At 41.0% G+C, this 25,575-nt stretch overlaps 1 protein-coding gene and 1 long non-coding RNA gene across 3 annotated transcripts; one reads left to right on the forward strand and one right to left on the reverse strand.

Annotated features, from left to right (window-relative positions):
• The first annotated feature begins 8,071 nt into the window (after positions 1-8,071).
• On the forward strand, positions 8,072-11,813 carry LOC134928188 (uncharacterized). Its single transcript, XR_010177849.1, has 3 exons — positions 8,072-8,162; positions 10,586-10,678; positions 11,439-11,813. It is a non-coding gene; the product is annotated as an uncharacterized LOC134928188 (long non-coding RNA).
• LOC134928187 (serine-rich adhesin for platelets-like) lies at positions 10,403-14,720 on the reverse strand. Of its 2 annotated transcripts, XM_063923641.1 has the most exons (4): positions 14,307-14,720; positions 14,016-14,204; positions 11,925-13,852; positions 10,403-10,658 (listed from the first exon to the last, which is right to left on the reverse strand). In XM_063923641.1, the coding sequence occupies exons 1-3, from the start codon at positions 14,716-14,718 to the stop codon at positions 11,934-11,936; spliced, it is 2,520 nt and encodes an 839-aa protein (XP_063779711.1). In that variant the 5' UTR covers positions 14,719-14,720; the 3' UTR covers positions 10,403-10,658; positions 11,925-11,933. The 2 variants fall into 2 exon arrangements, with proteins under 2 accessions (XP_063779711.1, XP_063779710.1); XM_063923640.1 differs by lacking the exon at positions 10,403-10,658 and having other exon boundaries at positions 11,863-13,852.
• Positions 14,721-25,575: the final 10,855 nt, after the last annotated feature.

Genomic DNA, 25,575 nt, shown 5'->3' on the forward strand with positions numbered 1-25,575 from the left:
GCCGTCAATCATTCCCTGCATGGTACACTAGCCCCCCCCATCCCTGCGCACCCCATCAGGCGTCTTGCATTAGACGCTACTCCCGCTAATAGATTCAGCCGCCCGACTTTCCTCTTATGCGTGGAACTACAAGTCCAAGGCTGACCGCCAATCTCCATCAAGCCTTTACCCACTGCCGTCAATCATTCCCTGCATGGTACACTAGCCCCCCCCCCATCCCTGCGCACCCCTCTATTTCTGGACGTACACTCCTATGTGTTCTCTTCACACCCCACCCCCCTGCACCCCATCAGGCATCTTGCATTAGACGCTACCCCCGTTGATAGCTTCAGCCGCCCGACTCTCCTCTTATGCCTGGAACTACAAGTCCAAGGCTGACCGCCAAGCTCCCACAAGCCTTTACCCACTGCCGTCAATCATTCCCTGCATGGTACACTAGCCCCCCCCCCCATCCCTGCGCATCCCATCAGGCGTCTTGCATTAGACGCTACTCCCGCTAATAGATTCAGCCGCCCGACTTTCCTCTTATGCGTGGAACTACAAGTCCAAGGCTGACCGCCAATCTCCATCAAGCCTTTACCCACTGCCGTCAATCATTCCCTGCATGGTACACTAGCCCCCCCCATCCCTGCGCACCCCATCAGGCGTCTTGCATTAGACGCTACTCCCGCTAATAGATTCAGCCGCCCGACTTTCCTCTTATGCGTGGAACTACAAGTCCAAGGCTGACCGCCAATCTCCATCAAGCCTTTACCCACTGCCGTCAATCATTCCCTGCATGGTACACTAGCCCCCCCCATCCCTGCGCACCCCATCAGGCGTCTTGCATTAGACGCTACTCCCGCTAATAGATTCAGCCGCCCGACTTTCCTCTTATGCGTGGAACTACAAGTCCAAGGCTGACCGCCAATCTCCATCAAGCCTTTACCCACTGCCGTCAATCATTCCCTGCATGGTACACTAGCCCCCCCCATCCCTGCGCACCCCATCAGGCGTCTTGCATTAGACGCTACTCCCGCTAATAGATTCAGCCGCCCGACTTTCCTCTTATGCGTGGAACTACAAGTCCAAGGCTGACCGCCAATCTCCATCAAGCCTTTACCCACTGCCGTCAATCATTCCCTGCATGGTACACTAGCCCCCCCCCCCCATCCCTGCGCACCCCTCTATTTCTGGACGTACACTCCTATGTGTTCTCTTCACACCCCACCCCCCTGCACCCCATCAGGCGTCTTGCATTAGACGCTACCCCCGTTGATAGCTTCAGCCGCCCGACTCTCCTCTTATGCCTGGAACTACAAGTCCAAGGCTGACCGCCAAGCTCCCACAAGCCTTTACCCACTGCCGTCAATCATTCCCTGCATGGTACACTAGCCCCCCCCATCCCTGCGCATCCCATCAGGCGTCTTGCATTAGACGCTACCCCCGCTAATAGATTCAGCCGCCCGACTTTCCTCTTATGCGTGGAACTACAAGTACAAGGCTGACCGCCAATCTCCATCAAGCCTTTACCCACTGCCGTCAATCATTCCCTGCATGGTACACTAGCCCCCCCCATCCCTGCGCACCCCATCAGGCGTCTTGCATTAGACGCTACTCCCGCTAATAGATTCAGCCGCCCGACTTTCCTCTTATGCGTGGAACTACAAGTACAAGGCTGCCCGACAATCTCCCACAAGCCTTTACCCACTGCCGTCAATCATTCCCTGCATGGTACACTATCCCCCCCCCCTCCCTGCGCACCCATACTAAACAAATTAAATCATGTTTATGTCTCCCGTACACCCCTATCTGTAGACTCCAAGTCTCTTACATACAAACACCATACTAATCCGAGTCACATAAAGTTCACCACTTATCTTATTGTCTCCTCCAGACCCCATGTCTCTCCTGTCAAAACCTTTGAATGATCACGCACCCAAGAACATGTTGGGTGCGTGTTGTTTTCAAACTCCAAATAATAACCCCCCCCCCCAGACTATTCTATGCACCCTCATTGAAGTCATCACCCTTCCCAAATTTACACCCCCCCCAATCCATCCAAAATGAAAAGCTTCCTCAGCTAATTTCCAAATCAAATACCCTCCTCTAAAGCATTGAACTACAAGTCCAAGGCTGCCCGCCAATCTCCCACAAGCCTTTACCCACTGCCGCCAATCATTCCCTGCATGGTACACTAGCCCCCCCCATCCCTGCGCACCCCATCAGGCGTCTTGCATTAGACGCTACCCCCGCTAATAGATTCAGCCGCCCGACTTTCCTCTTATGCGTGGAACTACAAGTACAAGGCTGCCCGACAATCTCCCACAAGCCTTTACCCACTGCCGTCAATCATTCCCTGCATGGTACACTATCCCCCCCCCCTCCCTGCGCACCCATACTAAACAAATTAAATCATGTTTATGTCTCCCGTACACCCCTATCTGTAGACTCCAAGTCTCTTACATACAAACACCATACTAATCCGAGTCACATAAAGTTCACCACTTATCTTATTGTCTCCTCCAGACCCCATGTCTCTCCTGTCAAAACCTTTGAATGATCACGCACCCAAGAACATGTTGGGTGCGTGTTGTTTTCAAACTCCAAATAATAAACCCCCCCCCCCAGACTATTCTATGCACCCTCATTGAAGTCATCACCCTTCCCAAATTTACACCCCCCCCAATCCATCCAAAATGAAAAGCTTCCTCCGCTAATTTCCAAATCAAATACCCTCCTCTAAAGCATTGAACTACAAGTCCAAGGCTGCCCGCCAATCTCCCACAAGCCTTTACCCACTGCCGCCAATCATTCCCTGCATGGTACACTAGCCCCCCCCATCCCTGCGCACCCCATCAGGCGTCTTGCATTAGACGCTACCCACGCTAATAGATTCAGCCGCCCGACTTTCCTCTTATGCGTGGAACTACAAGTACAAGGCTGCCCGACAATCTCCCACAAGCCTTTACCCACTGCCGTCAATCATTCCCTGCATGGTACACTATCCCCCCCCCCCTCCCTGCGCACCCATACTAAACAAATTAAATCATGTTTATGTCTCCCGTACACCCCTATCTGTAGACTCCAAGTCTCTTACATACAAACACCATACTAATCCGAGTCACATAAAGTTCACCACTTATCTTATTGTCTCCTCCAGACCCCATGTCTCTCCTGTCAAAACCTTTGAATGATCACGCACCCAAGAACATGTTGGGTGCGTGTTGTTTTCAAACTCCAAATAATAAACCCCCCCCCCCAGACTATTCTACGCACCCTCATTGAAGTCATCACCCTTCCCAAATTTACACCCCCCCCAATCCATCCAAAATGAAAAGCTTCCTCCGCTAATTTCCAAATCAAATACCCTCCTCTAAAGCATTGAACTACAAGTCCAAGGCTGCCCGCCAATCTCCCACAAGCCTTTACCCACTGCCGCCAATCATTCCCTGCATGGTACACTAGCCCCCCCCATCCCTGCGCACCCCATCAGGCGTCTTGCATTAGACGCTACCCCCGCTAATAGATTCAGCCGCCCGACTTTCCTCTTATGCGTGGAACTACAAGTCCAAGGCTGACCGCCAATCTCCCACAAGCCTTTACCCACTACCGTCAATCATTCCCTGCATGGTACACTAGCCCCCCCTCCCTGCGCACCCCTCTATTTCTGGACGTACACTCCCATTCTTCTCATACCTCCCCCTGTACCCCTTTATGTGCCTCTAATGAGACTCTGGCACCCACAAAGTTATTTTTATTGCGTGTCGCTACAAGTCTCATTCCAGACCATGAACAATCGTATGACGGCACTCTCCATATATTATTGACAAACCTCTCTAAGTATACATTTTTTATATTTTATACTAGTATAGGTATGTATCCTAATAAAAGTTTTTTATTTAAATCCAATCAATATCCCAACGTTTTACCATAAAAAAATATTTGTTAATTTTAACCCTCCCACTTATTTAAATTTAAAGTTTTGGTCATTGGTTACATTTGAATATATTTTAACTCTCCTCCCTCTTCAAAATGCTATAAAGAGTTACTCTTTGCTCAGGTCTACATAATCGACATTCATCCAGCCTTCTGATCAAGTACTCATTCGTATTTCAACTATGGCTGATGAACCTTCATGTCGTTTGGTTCCTTCTACAAGAGGAATGCTCTTAAACATAGACGGATATCTTTTGGCAAAAAACAAGCAGCGTGGTGATGTCGTCTATTGGCACTGCACAGAGAGGAAGACCGGCCCTTGTTCATGTTTTGCAAAGACGACCATTGTTGCAGGACAGCACCAACTTAATACTCATGGAGAACATACTCATACTCCGAAGGCTGAAAAAACAGATGTTGCCATTGCCAAGGCATCAATAAAGCAACGTGCAAGGGATACCAATGATCCACCATCTGTAATAATTCAAGCGGTTACTGCCCAAATGCCGTCTACCAGTGCTGCCTGTCTTCCTAACAGTGAATCCCTCCGTAAACTTGTGAAAAGGGTAAGGAGAGCGGATTGCCCACCTGAGCCAACCACACTCGATGATATTGATATCCCACATAATTTGGAATACATTGATGGGATAAAATTTCTTGGAAAGGACAGTACTTTCCACAACGAAAGGACACTATTATTCAGTACAGAAGCTAACTTGCGGAAGCTTCATGAGGCACCGTATTGGGTAATGGATGGCACTTTCAAAACGTGTCCAACCCTATTTAGACAAATATACTCAATTCATGCTATGGTTGGCACAGATGACAGTACGCAACGCTTCGTCCCACTGGTCTATGGATTGCTTAGTAGCAAAAGTGAGGTTTGTTATATCCGTTTTTTAGAAGACCTACAGGATTATGCACAGGAATATGATATTCTATTTTCTCCTCTTTACATTTTGACAGATTTTGAGAATGCTGCAATACAAGCAGCTAAACAAGTTTTTCCGAGTAGCACACATAAGTGTTGCTTGTTTCATTTAGGTCAAAATATTTGGCGAAAAATTCAATCATGTGGCTTATCTGTACAATATGGACGTGATCATGCATTTGCTATGAAACTTAGGAACCTTCAGGCACTTTCCTTCCTCCCAGCAGACGAAATCCCAGCTGCATTTGAACAATTAAAATCAGAAATGCCTCCTAATGCTGCTACATTAGTAACTTATTTTGAGGAGACATATATATTGGGCCGGCTTAGAGAACGAACCAGAAGTCAAAACAGATCTCCCCCACTGTTTCCACCATGCATGTGGTCAGTGCATGACAATATGGTTGGTGGGATTCCAAGGACCCAAAATAAGTTGGAAGGATGGCACAGGAGATGGAATATTCTCCTGGGAGAGAAAAAGTTTGGAGTCTACAAACTTATCTCCTATCTTCACAAGGAGCAACAAATGACCACCAAGCTCATTGAAAAAGTAACCTTTAATGTTGCCCGAACACCAACCAAACGTGAAAATACTGCTCGAGAAGATGCACTACAGAAATGTTTTGCCCAACTTGGTTTCATAGATTTGATGGAATTTCTAAATGCCATTGCCTTCCATCTCAAGTTGGAGTAACTTTAAAACTAATTATAAACATTGTTATTTTTTCATTTTAAAGTTAAGTTTCATATTTCCTATGGTTTATTTTTCATTAGTTGACTTTCAATCATTTAAAATACCATAAAAAAAAAAAACACTTTTCACATATTGAATTTTGGGATGCTATCATTACTGGTAAGTAGAATTTTTATAATTATAGAAATTAACTATTATTCAAGTATTTTCTACATTATGTTTTCCATTCTAAAATATACATCAATCAAAAATCTCTAGCTATATTTTAAAGATTTAAAATATAATGGTTTCTCATTTCAGTTTAGCACAGTTGTACCCATGTAATGTTTTTGATAAAGTTTCCCTTCATTAATTTTAACATAAATTTTATTAATATTCTTCAATTAAAACAATTATATTGTTTATCAAACAGATTTACAATATTTTCTATATGAAAACAAATATATATATATATTTGGTTGCACCATTTTGGCAATCCTATTTTTACTGCAACGGTTAGATTTTTTTATTTGCCTAATTCATGGTGGACATGCTGTGGTTCTCCATTTGCTGTTGAAATAAACATCCCAGCATGCACTCTCACAGGTTTGCTTTTATTATATTTAAACATGTTGTCCATGCTTGCTGGGAGGTGTATTTAAAATGCCGAAGGAAACCATGGACTAGGTAATGGTTAGGCAACCTTTGTCTCACCAACTTCTGTGTAACTAAACTACCCAGCATGCACTGCCACAGTGTTGGCATCACTATACTAAAAAAAAAAGTTTAAAGGCATGCTGTATGCTGTGGTTCCATAACTCATTTAGACACATGCTGTGTTATCCTGGCCTTATCCTTATGAAATAACTGTTTTTAACACAATGAGATAAATTCTAATTTATGTATAAACTGTAAAAATGCAAAACACTGATAGGTATTAATTAAATTTTTAATGTTTTCTTGTGCATGTAACATACTAAATATTATGATTGGTTAATAACAATCTTACATTGTTACACCTCATTTCTCAAACAAGCAATACCCCCTTCCCTTAAATTTGATTATTTTTTTAAATTATAAAGAATTTATTAGCACACAAATGTCAATATAGTATAGTAGACACTAACTCTAAATTGATGTAACTGTAATGGTCTGCATGCAGGCTCAATCTAGCAGCAGCGATAGCGATGTTCGTCACCGCGCATCGCTATCGCAGAGGGGGCTACACACGAGTGATATGTGCAGAAAATCTAATCAATCTAGTCAGATTGATTAGATTTTAGCCATGGATCTCTCCATGAGTACCCCCCTTAATATTGCTCTCTAAATTGTATACAATTTCAAAGTGCATATCAACTATTCTAAACATTTGCTAACTTTTCTGCAGTGCTAATATATTTACTCAATTTTTTTAAATTAGTTTACTGTTCTGACCTCCCAATCATCATCTGCAAGCCAAAGAAGATTTTTTCTCCTTATTACTTTCCAGGTAATATGCATTTTCAAACAATTTGATGTAGATAATTTGTCTTCTATTTATGTACCTTAATCATCTGTTCTAATGTAATAGTTTAATATTGACATTGTTAATTATATTTTTTTTTAACCTAAACTAGTTATCTTGTTTGCCCTTCCAATCAACTGCAATCCGCTGATTAGGACTCCTCATTATTTGGTTTTGCGGTAACTATACCTATTGAAACAGTTTTTAGCATTTTTATATTTAGCCTGTTTACGTACTTTAATCAGCTCTTAACAAAACATATTACATACATTAAATAATATTTTTAATTTATTTCTTACATAATCTTGTTAACTGTTATGACCTTTGAAATGTCTGATATCCATATCTTCATTTTTAGATTCATTCCTTTTTTTTTAATTTAATTATAATTCTAAACTAAATTGTATTTCTAACATGAATCCTGGAATCATGTACCTTTAAAAATATTAACATATCTAAAATGAACATATTTGCTTTACCTATACACTAATATATATATTACTACACAGGACCATATCTCTAACTTTGGAAATGCCTAGTAAGGATCCACTCTCTATTGTTAATATTACATAACAATAAAATATTATTCAACTGAATATATTTATTTGAAAAAATATCATATTTAACTATATTGTTATGACAGCAATATATTTAACATTTTCCTATTGAATTATTTGAAACAATAACAAAAATAAAATGTTCTTAATTTTTATCCATCATTAATATAAACACTGTCAGATTCGGATGGCAATAGTATTTCCACATCTTCTTCAGAAACTGTGTATATTTACCAAAATATAGTACAATAAGAAAATTATACAATACGAATGAAACAGTGTAATATCTCTCAATGTTTGGGTATTAAAGTTGACAGATTTTTTCCCTTAATGTAAAATAAAAAACGATTACTCTTAGATTAACAAATATGACAAAAAAAAGTTTTGGTTTTTTTTACATTATTATATAGAAAACACGTAAAAAAAGTTCATTTTTTTAATTTTTTTATTGAATCATCATTGTTTGTGCACACAGTGTATGACTATTTTTTCAATACAGGAAAAGAAACTTGATCCACAATGAATCCACAACAAAGAATATGAAAACCATCTTGATCCTACATAACATAATCTGATGCGGTGATATTATTCTTATTAATCTTTATTATAGAAACATATACAATATATTTTTTTCAAGATTTATTTATAAATCTATTACCAGTTATAATATGTTAACCTGTTCAAAGTTCACACTTTAGAAAATAAAAGTTTTATTCATTGAAAATACTATGTTAACTTATTTTTTTTTTTATTATTCCTCATACTTACAGCACCCTAAAACTTAAATGATGCAATATGTGGGAAATACATACGCGTGTATGTATTTGAGGGAAACATGGGAAATGATGATAGCGTCAATTGGCTAGATGGTTTACGCCATCAAAGAACCATATATATTTGCTAATCTGATCCCATCCTTACCTTCATAATTTTAATTTTGAAATCCAATTTTTTATATATCAATATTAAAAATTTACTATTTTGCGAGTTTGGAAGCAAAATTGTGTAATGTGTACATTAAACACACAAATATGTTCCGATTGGTAATCTATTCAAATATTATTGCAAATACAATTAGAATATATAAATAGTGGGAGCGCAGAATGAATCCAATATATTGTTTTATTTAAAATATTAATATGTCATCCACATAAAAATGCAGTACATAAACTAGCCTAAGAATAAACAATTGATATTATATAAATGTAAACGAGACTGCCATATCTCCTGAACAAATATGAATAAAAAACCTTTAATAAACCCTAGTTAGGGCTGCATTAATGCTTCATGAAAATCAGCCGTGCGTCCACGAGCTGAAATGATTGTAAAAAGGAGACTGATAAAAAGTGCCTCTGTTATAAGTCACTGTCCTCCTTATACACAATAGAATCTCATTGGTAGAGAGTGTCCCAGTACTGGACTTGCGGACAACCGTGCTGTAGTATTATGTGGCAAATGGATAGTGATGGTCAAATTCAATTTGTGGTATATCACCTGATGTAGAAGCCTCTCCGTCAAAGGCGCTGTACTGAGCCGGGTTTGCTGCGGCTCTGTGCAGTGAACGTACAGCTGGTCTCGTCACCGGTGTACCATCCAGATGAACACGGTTGTTTAATTCTGCTGAAGGATGCTGTACCAGTCTGGATATGCAACAGTGTAAAAATACTGGAGCAGCAGATTCTCCGTCCGCTGGTGGAAAAATCTGTATTAATTGCGGCTACGGTCCACTGGATGCATGCGGCTCACAGGGTGTCAGGAGAATATAGCAGTCCAAATGAGGTCCTTCAAAGGAGTACCTTAACGCGTTTCTCGGCCCACAACGCTGGCCGTTTCATCAGAAGGAAATGAATTTCATTTCATTTCAAAGGTACTCCTTTGAAGGACCTCATTTGGACTGCTATATTCTCCTGACACCCTGTGAGCCGCATGCATCGAGTGGACCGTAGCCGCAATTAATACGGATTTTTCCACCAGCGGCCGGAGAATCTGCTGCTCCAGTCTTTTTACACTGTTGCATATCCAGACTGGTACAGCATCCTTCAGCAGAATTAAACAACCGTGTTCATCTGGATGGTACACCGGTGACGAGACCAGCTGTACGTTCACTGCACAGAGCCGCTGCAAACCCGGCTCAGTACAGCGCCTTTGACGGAGAGGCTTCTACATCAGGTGATATACCACAAATTGAATTTGACCATCACTATCCATTTGCCACATAATACTACAGCACGGTTGTCCGCAAGTCCAGTACTGGGACACTCTCTACCAATGAGATTCTATTGTGTATAAGGAGGACAGTGACTTATAACAGAGGCACTTTTTATCAGTCTCCTTTTTACAATCATTTCAGCTCGTGGACGCACGGCTGATTTTCATGAAGCATTAATGCAGCCCTAACTAGGGTTTATTAAAGGTTTTTTATTCATATTTGTTCAGGAGATATGGCAGTCTCGTTTACATTTATATAATATCAATTGTTTGTTCTTAGGCTAGTTCATGTACTGCATTTTTATGTGGATGACATATTAATATTTTAAATAAAACAATATATTGTATTCATTCTGCGCTCCCACTCTTTCTTTTTTCACACTCACTTTGATCCATTGTTGGGGCAGCCCGCCCACAACTGGTGAGCAGCCGCCTGAATCCAACCACATATAGTGTGTGTATTGTAGAGCGCCAATCTTTTGTATATATTTTTAGAATATATAAATGCATTGTTAAGCAAATGCAAATTATTAACAATACAAAACTTGCATTAATTTTTTGGGGATATTATTAGAATATAATATATATATATATGCATGAACAATCACTGTAATATGGAATATGTGTCTGTACATATATTTTCTCTATTTTTATCTTGAACATATTAGTATGTGAACCCCCCCAACATGAACAAACCAAAACAAAACAAAATAAATTTAGAACATTTTCAGGAATGCACGACTTGAAGTATCTCAGAAAGTATATTCCTATTATCGATTTGTCTTTTCAAACAGGACACATGGATGACTCTGTATCCCTCTGTCTTCAGTTCCTTCACCCTGGCTCGCAAGACCGTTTGTGACATATCTAAAAATGAAGTAAAACAGGTAAGTTCTTGAAAGTTAATTTCCATACTTTTGTCCACCTTATCTTTAACTGTAGTCTTCATTTTAAAAGAAATGCAAGGTTTAAAGGTAACAACCCTAATTATAATAAAATATTACAATATATATTTCTCATTGTGACTCTAGATCAGTAGTGCACCGAAGATTTTTCCATCATTGGTATTAACAATGGTTAAGTTAAAGATATACAAGCACTATAGTAATGGGTTCCATCATAAATTATGTTTCACGGCACAGACAAAATTATCATGTCCAAACAACCAACCCCAAAATATTCCAAAAATACCCATTCAATGGAAGCACTACTGACTAATAAAATACATTCTGAAAGAATGCATTTCTTTGACAAAGCAATGCCGTATTTCTGAGTTTAATTTATTAGTCTGCGGTGCCGATGTTTGATGTATGTATATATATATATATATATATATATAGTGTCAGTTTGTACTGTGCTTCAAACAATAAATACAATATGCTGCAGTGACCTCCTCGTCAGCTTGGCATAAGATGACTATGTAGATGAAAGGTAATCGGCTGCACTCACACTGCCGTATTCAATGATGCAAAAAGTGTCCCTTTATTGCCTACATGTTTTGTTAAAAATCCCCTTCTTCAGGGACAGATTTCTGTCCAAATAACTTAAAAATATCTACATATATTTAAAAGTTTATTATATCCTGTTTAACACTCTTCTTCCTTATGTCTTTACTCTTTTTTTATTTGTTTTCCTTTTATATTTCAGGCAACTTTGTCTACATGTGTGTTTCCAGAGCTCTGGTCCTCTACATAAAACAAATATATTTGTATGCTACATGCCAGCATTTTGCTTATACTCCACTCTTGTGATGTCTAAACTTGTAGCCTATAACACTCTGCTAAGACTGTATCCAAAGTAAATCAAATGATGTTTTTTTTTTGAAAAATTTACAAACCATACACAAAATTACAATAGAAAATCAATGTAGGATTAACTTAGTTTCCTATTGAGTTTGGTGATTCAAACTCGCAATTTGAATAAGAAGCCTATGGCTAAAACTAATTAAAAATAATAAATGTTAGTGTTATATGTAGGATTTTTTAAGTGCAGGATGATGATCGTTGAGTAGGGCACATTTGTTATCTTGAAGAAACACATTTTTTAAGTTACGTTTTTCAAAAAAAGCATAGCACATATGTCTCACCATATTTAGTTATCTGATAATGCAATCTATATACATTTATTCATTACCTTTAATATTTAAGCTTCATCCTCATCGTTAGCTTCCTGTCTCTTCCAATGTTGAATTTGAATATTTGCACGCTCTAATCTTACTCGAAGATCCATATTCTCATCATAGCTTGAGCTAGGTCGATAAGCCAATTGCAATCTTGAATGCACTTCTGATGCTACAGCTATGCTTCTCAAATTTGTGTTTTCAGTGCTGTATTCAGAGGGTACAGGTGCAGCGGTGGATTTATACTTTCCTGGTGCAGCGGTGGATTCTGAGGGTCCTGAGTCAGCGGGGGATTCTGAGGCAATTTGTCCAGTAGTGGATTCTGAGTGTCCTGGTTTTGGCTTCAATAAATAGGGCCCTGGTGCAGTGGTGGATACATAGAGGCCTCTATCAGCAGTGGATACATAGTCTCCATGTAAGGTGTTGTATACATAGGGTCCTGGTAAAGTGGAGGATACATAGGGTCCTGTAAAAGTAGTGGATACATAGGGTCTTGGTGCAGGGATGGATACATAGGGTTCTGCTAAAGCTGAGGATACATAGTGTCCTGTTACAGTAGTGGATACATAGGGTTCTGTTGCAGTGGTGGATACATAGGGTCCTGCTAAAGTGGAGGATACATAGGGTCCTGTAAAAGTAGTGGATACATAGGGTCTTGATGCAGGGATGGATACATAGGGTTCTGCTAAAATTGAGGATACATAGTGTCCTGTTACAGTCGTGGATACATAGGGTTCTGTTGCAGTGGTGGATACATAGGGTCTTGCTAAAGTGGAGGATACATAGGGTCCTGTAAAAGTAGTGGATACATAGGGTCTTGATGCAGGGATGGATACATAGGGTTCTGCTAAAGTTGAGGATACATAGTGTCCTGTTACAGTCGTGCATACATAGGGTTCTGTTGCAGTGGTGGATACATAGGGTCTTGGTGCAGGGATGGATGCATAGGGTCCTGCAAAAGTGGAGGATACACAGGGTCCTGTTTCACGTATGGATACATAGGGTCCTGATAATGTCGAGGATACATAGGGTCCTGTTAAAGTAGTGGATACATAGGGTCTTGGTGCAGGGATGGATACATAGGGTCCCGCAAAAGTGGAGGATACACAGGGTCCTGTTGCAGGTATGGATACATAGGGTCCTGATAATGTCGAGGATACATAGGGTCCTGTTAAAGTAGTGGATAGATAGGGTCCTGCTGCAGTGGTGGATACATAGGGTCCTGGTAAAGTGTAGGATACATATGGTCCTGTTAAAGTGGTGGAAACATTGGTACTTGCTGCAGCAGTGGATACAGAGTATACTGGTAAAGTGGTGGATACATAGGTTACTGTTGCAGTGGTGGATACATAGGTTACTGTTGCAGTGGTGGATACATAGGGTCCTGGTAAAGTGGTGGATACATCTGTTCCTGCTGCAGGGGTGGATACAGATTCTCCTGGTAAAGTGGTGTATAGATAGTTTCCAGGTGCAGCGCTCGTTGCATACTCTCTGTGTGTAGAGCTTGTTACATAGTCTCCACGTGTACAGCTGGATACAAAGGTTCCTGCTGTAGCATTGGATATACAATAAGGATTATCTGATCTGGACATTCTTTGTCTTTCTTCTGTCAACAGTTGCATGAAAGTGGAAATCATGCGTGTGATGGTAATAGTCTCATACTGCCATGCTAGCATTTGATTTATACTGTGCTGCATCTGTTGGTAGTTGATTGCTGCCACATTCTGTGATGAAACAAGATGATCGTAAAAATTTGCAAGAGTGACAAGTGCTTGATTCTGTTGTCTTTGTGTTGTGTTGAGAATCTGTATATTATTATTCAGCTGATTTATTTGATGTTCAATTCTTTTCATTTCTTCATTTCTATTCCTCTCAATTAGCTGCATGGCTTCCTTTAAAGAATCCTGTTGGCTAATGGTTTGTGATCTGCTAACTTCACATTCTGTGTGTATAAAAAGTTCTAGGTACAGTTAATACATCAATTTACAGACAATTTATTAAGTATAGTTAGAAGAACCAAAAAATCAAGTTATAAAAAAAACCAGTATCTATTAATGATAGTGGATCTCATTAAAATCTATGTTTTATACATTAAAAAAATTTACCTTGATTTGTAGAGTCCAGGAATTGGTCTTGAAGACCATGGTCAATTACACTAGAATGTGCAGTCTCTGCATTCAATTCCACCTGGTTGGTATCTTCTGTATCAATATTACTTTTCTGGCTGTGCAATACAGGCTCCTCATTAATGTTATCCTGTGTCTGTGTGGCAGTCACCATGTTGCTTTCTATGGCTTAAAACATAATAGATAAATACCATTCATCTTAAACATAGTTTTTAACCATATTGAATATCAATGATAGTAAATTTTATTTATATTGATTAAAATAAATACCTTTATCTAACATTAAAGGGTTTAGCATGGTTGAATTTTCATCCTCCGTGAAAGGATCATCCATTGTTGATTGTTCTTGCCTCATGGATGTTTCATTTACCGTGGAAGTCTCTACCGTAGTGGAACTGTGAACCACAGAAGAATATTCTTGCATCATTGATGTTTGGTCCACCGTGGAATGATCATCCACTCTTGCCGAATGTTTCAGCATTGATGGTTCGGCCACAAAGGAAGTATCATCCACTGTCGAAGTATGTTGCAGCATTGATGGTTGGTCCAACATGGTAGCATGGTCCGCTGTTGCATCATGATGCAGCATTGATGGTTCGTCCACCATGGAAGGATTGTCCAATGTTAAAATATGTGGCATCACTGATGGTTCATCCGCAGTTGAAGGAAAATTGTCTGTCATAACTGTTTTTGTTTCTGAAAAAGAAACTTTCCTTGAAATTGTTGTAAAGGAACCTAAAATAAATAATAGGTATAATTAACATTTCATACATATAAATACATAATATTTTATAGACATTACAATATTTCTAGCATTATAAAACTGTGTAAAGCATACCTCCAAAATGTATTTACTTATATTTTTATAGTAATATTTTTTAATACATATAATATTTTATTATATTTATTATTATTATTTTATTAGAACAGAAAAAAGCCTTTTTGGCTCAATAATATTGCTTATAATCCAATTTTTGAATTATTTCTACAACATAGGGTAAAACATTATAGCTAGCACAATATTATTTTACAGTAGGAGGGCATGTTTATAAAATTAGAATAAGATGCTAGATAGCATGTGTGTATGTTTTTAGGTTCAACGCTAACTCAGGAAAGTAGGTAGCAATTTACAACACACTGTGGAAATATTTGACTAAAAATCTGTAAAAAAATAATGTGATTCTAATACAAAGCTCTAACACTTATCTGTGTGGCCGGTAAGGGGGTGACAGGTAAAAATCATTACTTGTCGGCCTTGCATGGATGAATAGTGACAAGACATAAGTGTATGGAGAAGGGTTGTCGGTAATTAGTTATATAGTAAAAAATTTCAACATGGGTTTTTAATTCTGTTTTTGTTCTCACATTCCTCGTTAAGTGATGTGTTGTGTAAGGTGCCTAGCTCAGCTACCGCTGTATTATTTGCAGGTTCCCATTCCCAATTGTTGTCCAAGTTGATCGTTAAATAGGAAGAAAAATAACTAATTAAATTAAAAAAGGTTGGACTCAGGTCTACTTATTTCTCATGTCAATCTAATGACCATGTCTACATAATAAATGTTGACTTTTAGTAGCCCAATCAATGTTTATCTACCTAATGACCTCCTACATTAAAAAATTAAGTTCGGATATCTTACATATATAACATAGTGAGGGTTGCCTGTAGTCCACACATTTAAAGCATTTAGAAGAGTAGCATCAGCAGCAGGATTGGGCTGATAAAGAATGGCATAATTCTCCTTTGCGCCTGCAATTTTAACCATTGGCGGCAGCAGCGTTCGTAGAATGTCCTTTATAAGTGTAATTATTGATAATCAATTACAAAGTAATCAGTTAACTTTTGGTATATCTCGTTGATAAAACGAGAGACATAAGTAAGAGATTTTAATTTAATTAACTTATTTTGATTATACTAGCATTTACTTAGCAATGAACTATTTTTTCAGCTAATAATTATATATGTATTTAAAAAAAAAAATTACATTGATTTTTAATTATGACCAAAGTATTTATTTTGGCTCAATAGAACAAAGAAATTAACAGTATATGTTTTCATATGCACTATATTTTGAAATATCTTACATAAACTATTTATTATCTAACTCACGATATAACATCATACAATATTGCAAACATCATTTACTGTTTAGTTGTAACGTTTTTACTTTTGTTGTAAATTTTTTACCAGACTGTTGCTCTTCCAAATTCTTCTGCTTTTTCTTATGTGTTTTCTTTTGATTTTTTTCTTGAGCAACCTTAAGTTCTTTATCCAATATAAAAAATAAAATAAAAATATTACAGTTATTAAACATTTTAATATCACACACACACACACACACACACACACACACACACACACACACTGAGTATACCTTATCCTAAATGATGGGTTCAGGTACTATTTTGGATATACAATTTGAAAGTATTTGTACTAACTGCATATCATAATGAGATCGCATGGCGATGGTGTCCAAATTGAAGCACAGAGTGCATTTATGTTTAATATACACATTATACACAAACCCGTAAGGTCATTTTATACAATTTTTTAACATACTTTGTGCATTAAACAAAGTGTGTGTATATTTACACAATTAATTTGTTTCATATACACATTATACAAACAGCCTGAAGGTCAATTTATGTAATTTTCTTTATAATGTTGTGTATTAAAATAAATATTTTCACATTTGCCATCATAAAACAAATTTTTCACTATCTTACTCTCCCATTAAAATATATGGGTTAAAATTTTTTCTTTTATTGATTGATATTGGGATATGGCATACTCCACCTATGTTTGTGTGTATATAGATATAGACACACACACATCTGGTGGATTGATATTTTTCATGGACAATACGCTAATATATCTATCTATCTATCTATCTATCTAGATATAGTTATATACATATTTATAGTTTGTCAAATAGTTACCCTGGGAACCAGTGGTTGGACTCTCGTCATCTTGTACCATTCTAAAGTGCTCTTCTAGTTTTTTCTCCCAAACCTTTTGGAGTTTTCTTCTACACTTTATTTTATGATTTGTCTTCCTCTTACAGTCACGTAGTCTCTTTTTGCAGCTTTCAGGAGTTCGATGTATATCTCGAGCTGTAGACACAGATTTTGCTATTTCTTCCCAAGTATTATTTTTAAATTTCTGGTGTACATTAAAAGCTTCGGGACCAAATAGCTGACATGTATGATGAATAACTTGGTCAATGAGGGTGTCTGTTTCATCATCTGTGAACTTTGGGGCCCTGTGGATGCTTCCTTCATCAGGAGATTCATATTCATCATGAGAAGCATCACTGTGACTCTTCTGACTGTGAGATGTTTCAGCTTCATCTTGAGTAAGTGAGGTTCGTTTTCTGCTACCACCCTCTGCCATTTTTTAAAACTAATACAATATAAATAAAGACAAAGATTTACTAAATAATTCTATATATATGTTCTATAATTTTTTTCAATTAATCATTTATTAATTAAGAATTATGTTTTCAATTTATCTGGAGCCATGCACTGATACTTAGATGCCAAATAATTCACTAGCCTTGAAACATCCATCGATGGTAGTAAACCATCTGTTTCTCCCCATCAATGTTAAAATTATTCAAACCTGATATAGACCTTGAAAAAGGGACAGCATAGTCCAGAAACGCGTTGGTTTGCCATGCTGTGCCTTATTCCATAATCAAGACGGACAATCTCTGCATGCTTTGGGTAACATTTTTGAATCTAAACTCTGGAGCCTACAGCAGGGCTTTTCCCGGGGTAATCTGCTTTCTCAACACCTGCGGCTCACACCAAATATAAGGGTACGATCACTTTCCTGCCTTCATTGTGAATCACAACGTGTTTGAGATTTTTTTTTTCTTTCATATTTTTTTTCTTTTATGAAATATTTTACATTATACATTATACATTATACATAGCAGCGGATTGGTTGCCATGGCCAACTTCTCCACTGGCTCACTTTAACACACTTTTCAATGCTTCATGAATAGATCACTATGGGAGAGACGTCATGAGATCTCTGCCATAGCAGCGCCGTACAGACACTAGAGGTCAGTAATGACCTCTAGTATCTGTCACTGGAGACGGCTACAGCGGACGCCCACACAGTCCACGGCGTCTGCTGCAGACGGGGAGCGTGCAGGCGGCGGTGACTGCGGACACAGGACGCAGCGCACTGGGCGTATGCACTGCTTGAATGCACCAATAACCGCTCATGGCAATACCAAATCAATATCAGCAGCATAACTATTTCTCAGTAAGTGTTTTAAGTGGGATGGCCATGGGTGTGTTCAGCTGCGATGTGAAAAGTGTGAGTGGACAAATATGGTCACTAAAGGGTCTATTCATACAGAAAACGAAAACATAATTGCTACTTATCACTACACATCGCATTGCTTTGATGCGATGTATAGCTGTGATAAGTAGCAATTAATGTATACTTACCCTTAAGACGATGCGCTGCGGTGTCTAGGGCTATTGCGGTGAGGTCTGCTCCAGCGGTCCTTCCCAGCGATGCGCGGGGTACAGCGGAGGGTCACTTTGCGCATGCGCAGGGTGTTTACCTCCCGTCAGCCCGCAGTAGTTGCTGTGAGGTCGGGGGGCAGAGCCAGCGCGAGGTCCAGAGCAGTGATCGGGGAAGCATTGAGCTTCCCTGATGTCTCCGCACTACAGTTCAGGTTACGGCGTCCTGAGATGGCGAACCTGGACTCCATGGAGAAGCGGAAAGCAGAGCTTTCCACACCTTCATGAATCGCACTCACCATACAAAGGTATGGTGATGCGATTCAGGCAGAGAGCGGGGGTACAGCTGGAGAAGTCAGAGACTTCTACACGGTAACCCGCTCTGTGAATTGCAGTAGGCAGAGAAAAGCCCTGTTTACCGCCAAAAAGGGCTTTTCAATGCTACATGAATAGACCCCTAACTGTGCTATGGGAGACCATATATGGTTTCAGTCATAGATGGCCATCCCAGCTTTCCATGAAAGACCCGCTGACCAATCAAAGATCAGGGGTGGTGAGTCACGGGTGCTGTGGTCTAAACTACGATCGTTATAAAAAAAAATATATATATATATATATTTTTATAACATACATAAATATTGGTTTAGGCTGAGACAGTGATGTACAGAAAACATAGGTTCTCCACCATCGCTGGGAAAAGTATTCTACATCGGTCATAAACCTTGAATTAATTTGATTCATAGATGAACGATAGTCATCCCTAGTGTATTTATCTATGTGGGATAGCACAAATGTATGTTGTGACAAGAATCCTTCCTCACATCCAAGACACAGTTGCCACACCCTGCTGGGCTCTGCAATGTGATAAGGGTTGGGTGACATAGCTGTGTATCTGTGCAGTGATGCTAGATGTCTTTAGCATGATGAACAGGCAGCCAAGCATGGAGTTTAATCGGCGCCATTTTGTAATTGGGAACGTACTGTCAGTCACTCTGACTGCAAAACGGCAATAAAACACAGCTATGTTATCACAAAACCAGATAAGTTTACAAAGCCAGATAAAACTGTTCCAGTAACTGTAGTACGATTGTTTGTAATGGATGCAGGGCCGAGGTGTGGTATGGTTAGCAGAGGGTATCTTTAAGATGGATGTAACACATTAATGTAGATTGCTGCATTTGACTGTCAGAAGGAGTTAATCTAAAAAAACCTAGCAGGTAGTGATAGTGAACTCGGTATTATGTAGATCTTGAGGAGGAAACATTTATAAAGAGTGTGTGTGTTTTGTATTTGTCTGAAACGACCTATATTTTGTTCTAACTGCGAAGAATAGAATTAGATGAAAGTTTGAAATTTACCTTAACAGGAAATACAATTATCTTATTGTAAAAAATCAATAGAATACAGCATACCCGGTTTAGTGGTCTCTGACGCAGTGGGTAAATACAGATTACTTACGCTGACACTCATGAGCGCTGTTCTCAAAATGGCGCCTAAGCAAGGGTCGATCTTGGCTTTTATAATCAATGTGAAACAAACCATCCTACTGCCTAATATTCTAAGTTTCTCATTGGTTCAGCTGTGTGGTAAGATAATGCATCATCTGACATATATCATATCCAACCAATTGGATATCGGAAGCTGAATAATGGGTTTGGTTTGAGGGGGTAGGGCGTTGGACTTTTTAATTATTGGCATGAGTTATTTTTTTTTTTTTTGGGAAATATAAACCTTTTGAAAAGTTTAAGGACTAGTGTTAGCTTAACATAAAGCATCCAGCAAGGTCTCATGAATGCCAGGGTGACAAGGGCTGTCATGAATGGCTGTCAAGAGACACACACACACACACACACACACACACACACACACACACACACACACTCACTACCACACACTCACTACTTGTCCAACCCATGCAGCCAGGCAGGGATAGCTTGAAGACCTTGGGGCTGTCAGGGATGTGAGAGGGCAGCCTGGGACATGTAGTGCCATGCCTTGTGGGGGAGGACTAGGAGCGTCCCGTTTAGCGGCTAGCCATGGGCGTCTCATCAGTGAAGGCTTGCCGCTGTGCCTTGATGAGGGCGCCCTGTCATCGCGGGGTGCAGGACACACACACACACACACACAGACACACACACACACACTCACTCACTCACTCCCACACACTCACTACTTGTCCAACCCATGCTGCCAGGCAGGGATAGCTTGAAGACCTTGGGGCTGTCAGGGATGTGAGAGGGCAGCCTGGGACATGTAGTGCCATGCCTTGTGGGGGAGGACTAGGGGCGTCCCGTTTAGCGGCTAGCCATGGGCGTCTCATCAGTGAAGGCTTGCCGCTGTGCCTTGATGAGGGCGCCCTGTCATCGCGGGGTGCAGGACACACACACAGACACACACACACACTCACTCACTCACTCCCACACACTCACTACTTGTCCAACCCATGCAGCCAGGCAGGGATAGCTTGAAGACCTTGGGGCTGTCAGGGATGTGAGAGGGCAGCCTGGGACATGTAGTGCCATGCCTTGTGGGGGAGGACTAGGAGCGTCCCGTTTAGCGGCTAGCCATGGGCGTCTCATCAGTGAAGGCTTGCCGCTGTGCCTTGATGAGGGCGCCCTGTCATCGCGGGGTGCAGGACACACACACACACACACACACACACACAGACACAGACACACACACACACTCACTCACTCACTCCCACACACTCACTACTTGTCCAACCCATGCTGCCAGGCAGGGATAGCTTGAAGACCTTGGGGCTGTCAGGGATGTGAGAGGGCAGCCTGGGACATGTAGTGCCATGCCTTGTGGGGGAGGACTAGGAGCGTCCCGTTTAGCGGCTAGCCATGGGCGTCTCATCAGTGAAGGCTTGTCGCTGTGCCTTGATGAGGGCGCCCTGTCATCGCGGGGTGCAGGACACACACACACAGACACACACACACACACACACACACTCACTCACTCACTCACTCCCACACACTCACTACTTGTCCAACCCATGCAGCCAGGCAGGGATAGCTTGAAGACCTTGGGGCTGTCAGGGATGTGAGAGGGCAGCCTGGGACATGTAGTGCCATGCCTTGTGGGGGAGGACTAGGAGCGTCCCGTTTAGCGGCTAGCCATGGGCGTCTCATCAGTGAAGGCTTGCCGCTGTGCCTTGATGAGGGCGCCCTGTCATCGCGGGGTGCAGGACACACATACACACACACACACACACACAGACACACACACACACACACACACACACACACACACTCACTCACTCCCACACACTCACTACTTGTCCAACCCATGCAGCCAGGCAGGGATAGCTTGAAGACCTTGGGGCTGTCAGGGATGTGAGAGGGCAGCCTGGGACATGTAGTGCCATGCCTTGTGGGGGAGGACTAGGAGCGTCCCGTTTAGCGGCTAGCCATGGGCGTCTCATCAGTGAAGGCTTGCCGCTGTGCCTTGATGAGGGCGCCCTGTCATCGCGGGGTGCAGGACACACACACACACACACACACACACTCACTCACTCACTCACTCACTAGCTTTGTTAATTTCGTCTAGCTTTGTTAATTTCGATATGATAAATTTCTAACATTTACCTGTCGACCTATTAACTGTCTAGCTTAATTTAAGTCGATGTTCTAAGAGTCGACCTTTTATTTGTCGATCTAATATCTGTCTAGCTTTGTTAATTTCGATATGTTAAATTTCTAACATTTACCTGTCGACCTATTAACTGTCTAGCTTAATTTAAGTCGATGTTCTAAGAGTCGACCTTTTATTTGTCGATCTAATATCTGTCTAGCTTTGTTATTTTCGATATGTTAAATTTCTAACATTTACCTGTCGACCTATTAACTGTCTAGCTTAATTTAAGTCGATGTTCTAAGAGTCGACCTTTTATTTGTCGATCTAATATCTGTCTAGCTTTGTTATTTTCGATATGTTAAATTTCTAACATTTACCTGTCGACCTATTAACTGTCTAGCTTAATTTAAGTCGATGCTATAATCGTTCGATCTTTTAGTTGTCATACTATTTATATTGTCGGACTTCTCAATGTCGATATATGTTCCGTCTAGGATGCGTATGCCGAACACAATGGTATGTCTAACTTTATGAATCGATTAGTTACTCGTCGTACTAATGTGTTTGTCGACTAAAATGACATCGACTTTAAACCCAAGTCTATCTTGTACATGTCGACCTAAACAGTCTGTCTATCTAGCGCTGCCGATCAAAGTGCTGTCTGCCAACACTACATCGATACCGCGTCCCAGACCCGCCAGCAGCAGGGGCAGCATGCCGGATATCAGCAGCCGAGGGTGGGGGCTGTAATGCACATGCGGAGCCCAAAGCCGGAGATCAGCAGCATGCTGACCGGCAATACGCAGCTTCTGCTTCCGCGTTCAACATGCTGCTGATCTCCGGCTTTGGGCCTCGCAGGGTTCGGGGGATGGGTGTCCTCTGCCGGTGTACTGCAGCTCCGGGGGTGTGGGCTCCGGAGGCTTTCAGCACTGTTGAATATCCAGCTGCCTCAAGTATGTACAGCCCGCACCCTCTGCTGCTGATATCCGGCATGCTGCTGCTGGCTGTCCCCCCGCCCGGCTCGGCCACACAGCTGTATGGTGAGAAGGGCATCTCAGTTCCTGAGGTTTAACACATATGCCTCAGAAAATGGCCTCTGCGGTAAACGATACTAATGCTTACCGTGACAGTAACAGCGGGGAGGAAGGCGCACATCGGGATCCTGCAGCATGAAACAAGAACCCCTTCGGAGCGCAGCAGACCACACTGAAAAGGGTGCATACCCGGTGCGGTGCTCTGCATCCCGGGTGGTGCCGAAGATGTGGAGTGTCGGAGGTGGCAGAAGCGCCGCAGCTTGGGGTGAGAAACCGCTGCAGCCCTTCCGCTGCTAAACTCTGCAATTAGTCTATTAAGAGGGTGGGCTCCCCTCATCATAGTGCCCCACAGGCCATGTTAATTCTGGGTGTAGGATCCCCTAACTCTATAATGGGAATTTTGGCTCATATCATGTGCTGTAACGTGAATTTTGGCTAATACCGTGTGCTATAATTTGAATTTCGGCTCATACTATGTGGGGTAATGTGAATTTTGGCTCATTCCGTGTGCTGTAATGTGAATTTCGGCTCATACCGTGTGCTGTAATGTGAATTTCGGCTCATACCATGTGGGGAAATGTGAATTTTGGCTCATACCATGTGGAGTAATGTGAATTTTGGCTCATACCGTGTGCTATAATGTGAATTTCGGCTCATACCATGTGCTATAATGTGAATTTTGGCTCATACCATGTGGGGTAATGTGAATTTCGGCTCATACTGTGTGCTATAATGTGAATTTCGGCTCATGCCGTATGGGGCAATGTGAATTTCGGCTCATACTGTGTGCTATAATGTGAATTTCGGCTCATACCGTGTGCTATAATGTGAAAGGGGCACCAGTACTAGATAGTATAAGGGGTCCTACTACACTGAAGGACACGCCCCTTTCGAGTGACCGCGCCCCTTTTCCGGAGCGCGCGCGCCTTCGGCGGGCGCATAATTGCTATCTGCACTTTTTCATTCCACCTTCAAAAATTCAACTTCGACCACTGCACCTACATACACATACATACACACCCTGACATCTTTATATGCAGTGACACCGGTGGCGTCTGCACATACTTTCCTTTTGTATTTTTTTTTTATTATCATTTTATTAATTTATTATTTTTTATTAAGAAAAAATTATTATTATTATTATTATTTTTTTTGGGGGGGCGCCATTATTGATCTTGCCCTGGGCTCCAAAAACCCTAGTTATGCCTCTGCTGGGGTTTTGGCTGATGCGGCTTCGCTGTAAGGGCATTTATACTTACTGTCATCAGCTTATCCCCCTGTGACTCCCTGTGCTTAATGATGGTACAATCGTGCTCGATAGCGGATTCTCTTAATGCAGCCACCGAGATACCTCTCCAGTTAGGTAGAGAGGTTTGTACCCTTGTTCTTAGTGTCTCTTTTAACCCGTCCATTAATACTGACACAGCTACCTCCCTGTGATGTACATATTCCTTAATGTCCTCAACCCCAGTGTATCTAGCCATTTCCTGCAGTGCTCGGTGGAAATATTCAGATGCCGTGTCACCTTCTTTTTGTCTTATGGAAAAGATTTTATTCCATTTGACAACAGTAGGGAAATATACTCCTAATTGCAGATTGATCTGTCGTACATTCTCCTGAGTGTACTCATCAGTGAGAGGTACTTCTGCGTCTAATTTACAATCAGTAATTAATTTCACGGGGTCAATATTGGAGGGCAAACATGCCCGTAGCACTGTTCGCCAATCTTTGTTTGTGGGTTCGGTGGCATTACCTAATTCTTTAATAAACCTCTGGCATGCGACTAGATCCTTTCAGGGATCGGGAAATTCAGACATAATTGTACTCAATTCTGTCCGGGACCAAGGACAATGCATAGCAATGTTCCTGATGGGAGTGACTCCCTGAGCGTCAGTCTTCCCATTGGGGACTGTGATCACCCTGACAGGATTTAATTCAATTACATCATTCTGAGTTGACTCCACAATCTGAGGTGCTATTGTCTCTGCATAATGTATGGTACCGTACTTACCTGTGGACACGACCTCACTTATCCCTCCGCTAGGGGGCCTTACAACTGATCTTACTGGTTGGGCCGTGCCCACATGAGTGTTCTGTATGGTGGCTGCTAGAGAGAGTGCCGATATCGTGCTGGGTTCATCTTCTTGCTCACAGTCCTGAGGAAAGTTTAAAATGGGATACAACTTGCACGGGTTAGCATTAGTACATTTATCAACTATACTTTTATCAGATACCAATATGCCATTGCCTGAAGCCACTTTCTCCCCTACAATAGACGGTGGTGGTGGTGGTGCGGTTGCCATAATTTTCCTGCTAGGTTTGGAACCTGCTGCGTGAGCTAGTTCCCTCTGCATATCGCCCTCTTGCTGCCATAAATTTAAACAGTTTGTGTGTCTGACCCTTTGCTTTCGGGATTTTATCAGACATATCCTAACCCTTAAATT

This window comes from Pseudophryne corroboree, chromosome 5 (genome assembly GCF_028390025.1).
Source record: "Pseudophryne corroboree isolate aPseCor3 chromosome 5, aPseCor3.hap2, whole genome shotgun sequence".
Classification (NCBI taxonomy): domain Eukaryota; kingdom Metazoa; phylum Chordata; class Amphibia; order Anura; family Myobatrachidae; genus Pseudophryne; species Pseudophryne corroboree.

Coding starts and splice junctions, on each gene's coding strand:
- LOC134928187 (XM_063923641.1), bottom strand. CDS start 14,718: ATGACAGACAATTTTCCTTCAACTGCGGATGAACCATCAGTGATGCCA. Junction 14,205..14,306: donor CCCTTTAATGTTAGATAAAG/GTATTTATTTTA, acceptor TTATGTTTTAAG/CCATAGAAAGCAACATGGTG. Junction 13,853..14,015: donor CCTGGACTCTACAAATCAAG/GTAAATTTTTTT, acceptor TTATACACACAG/AATGTGAAGTTAGCAGATCA.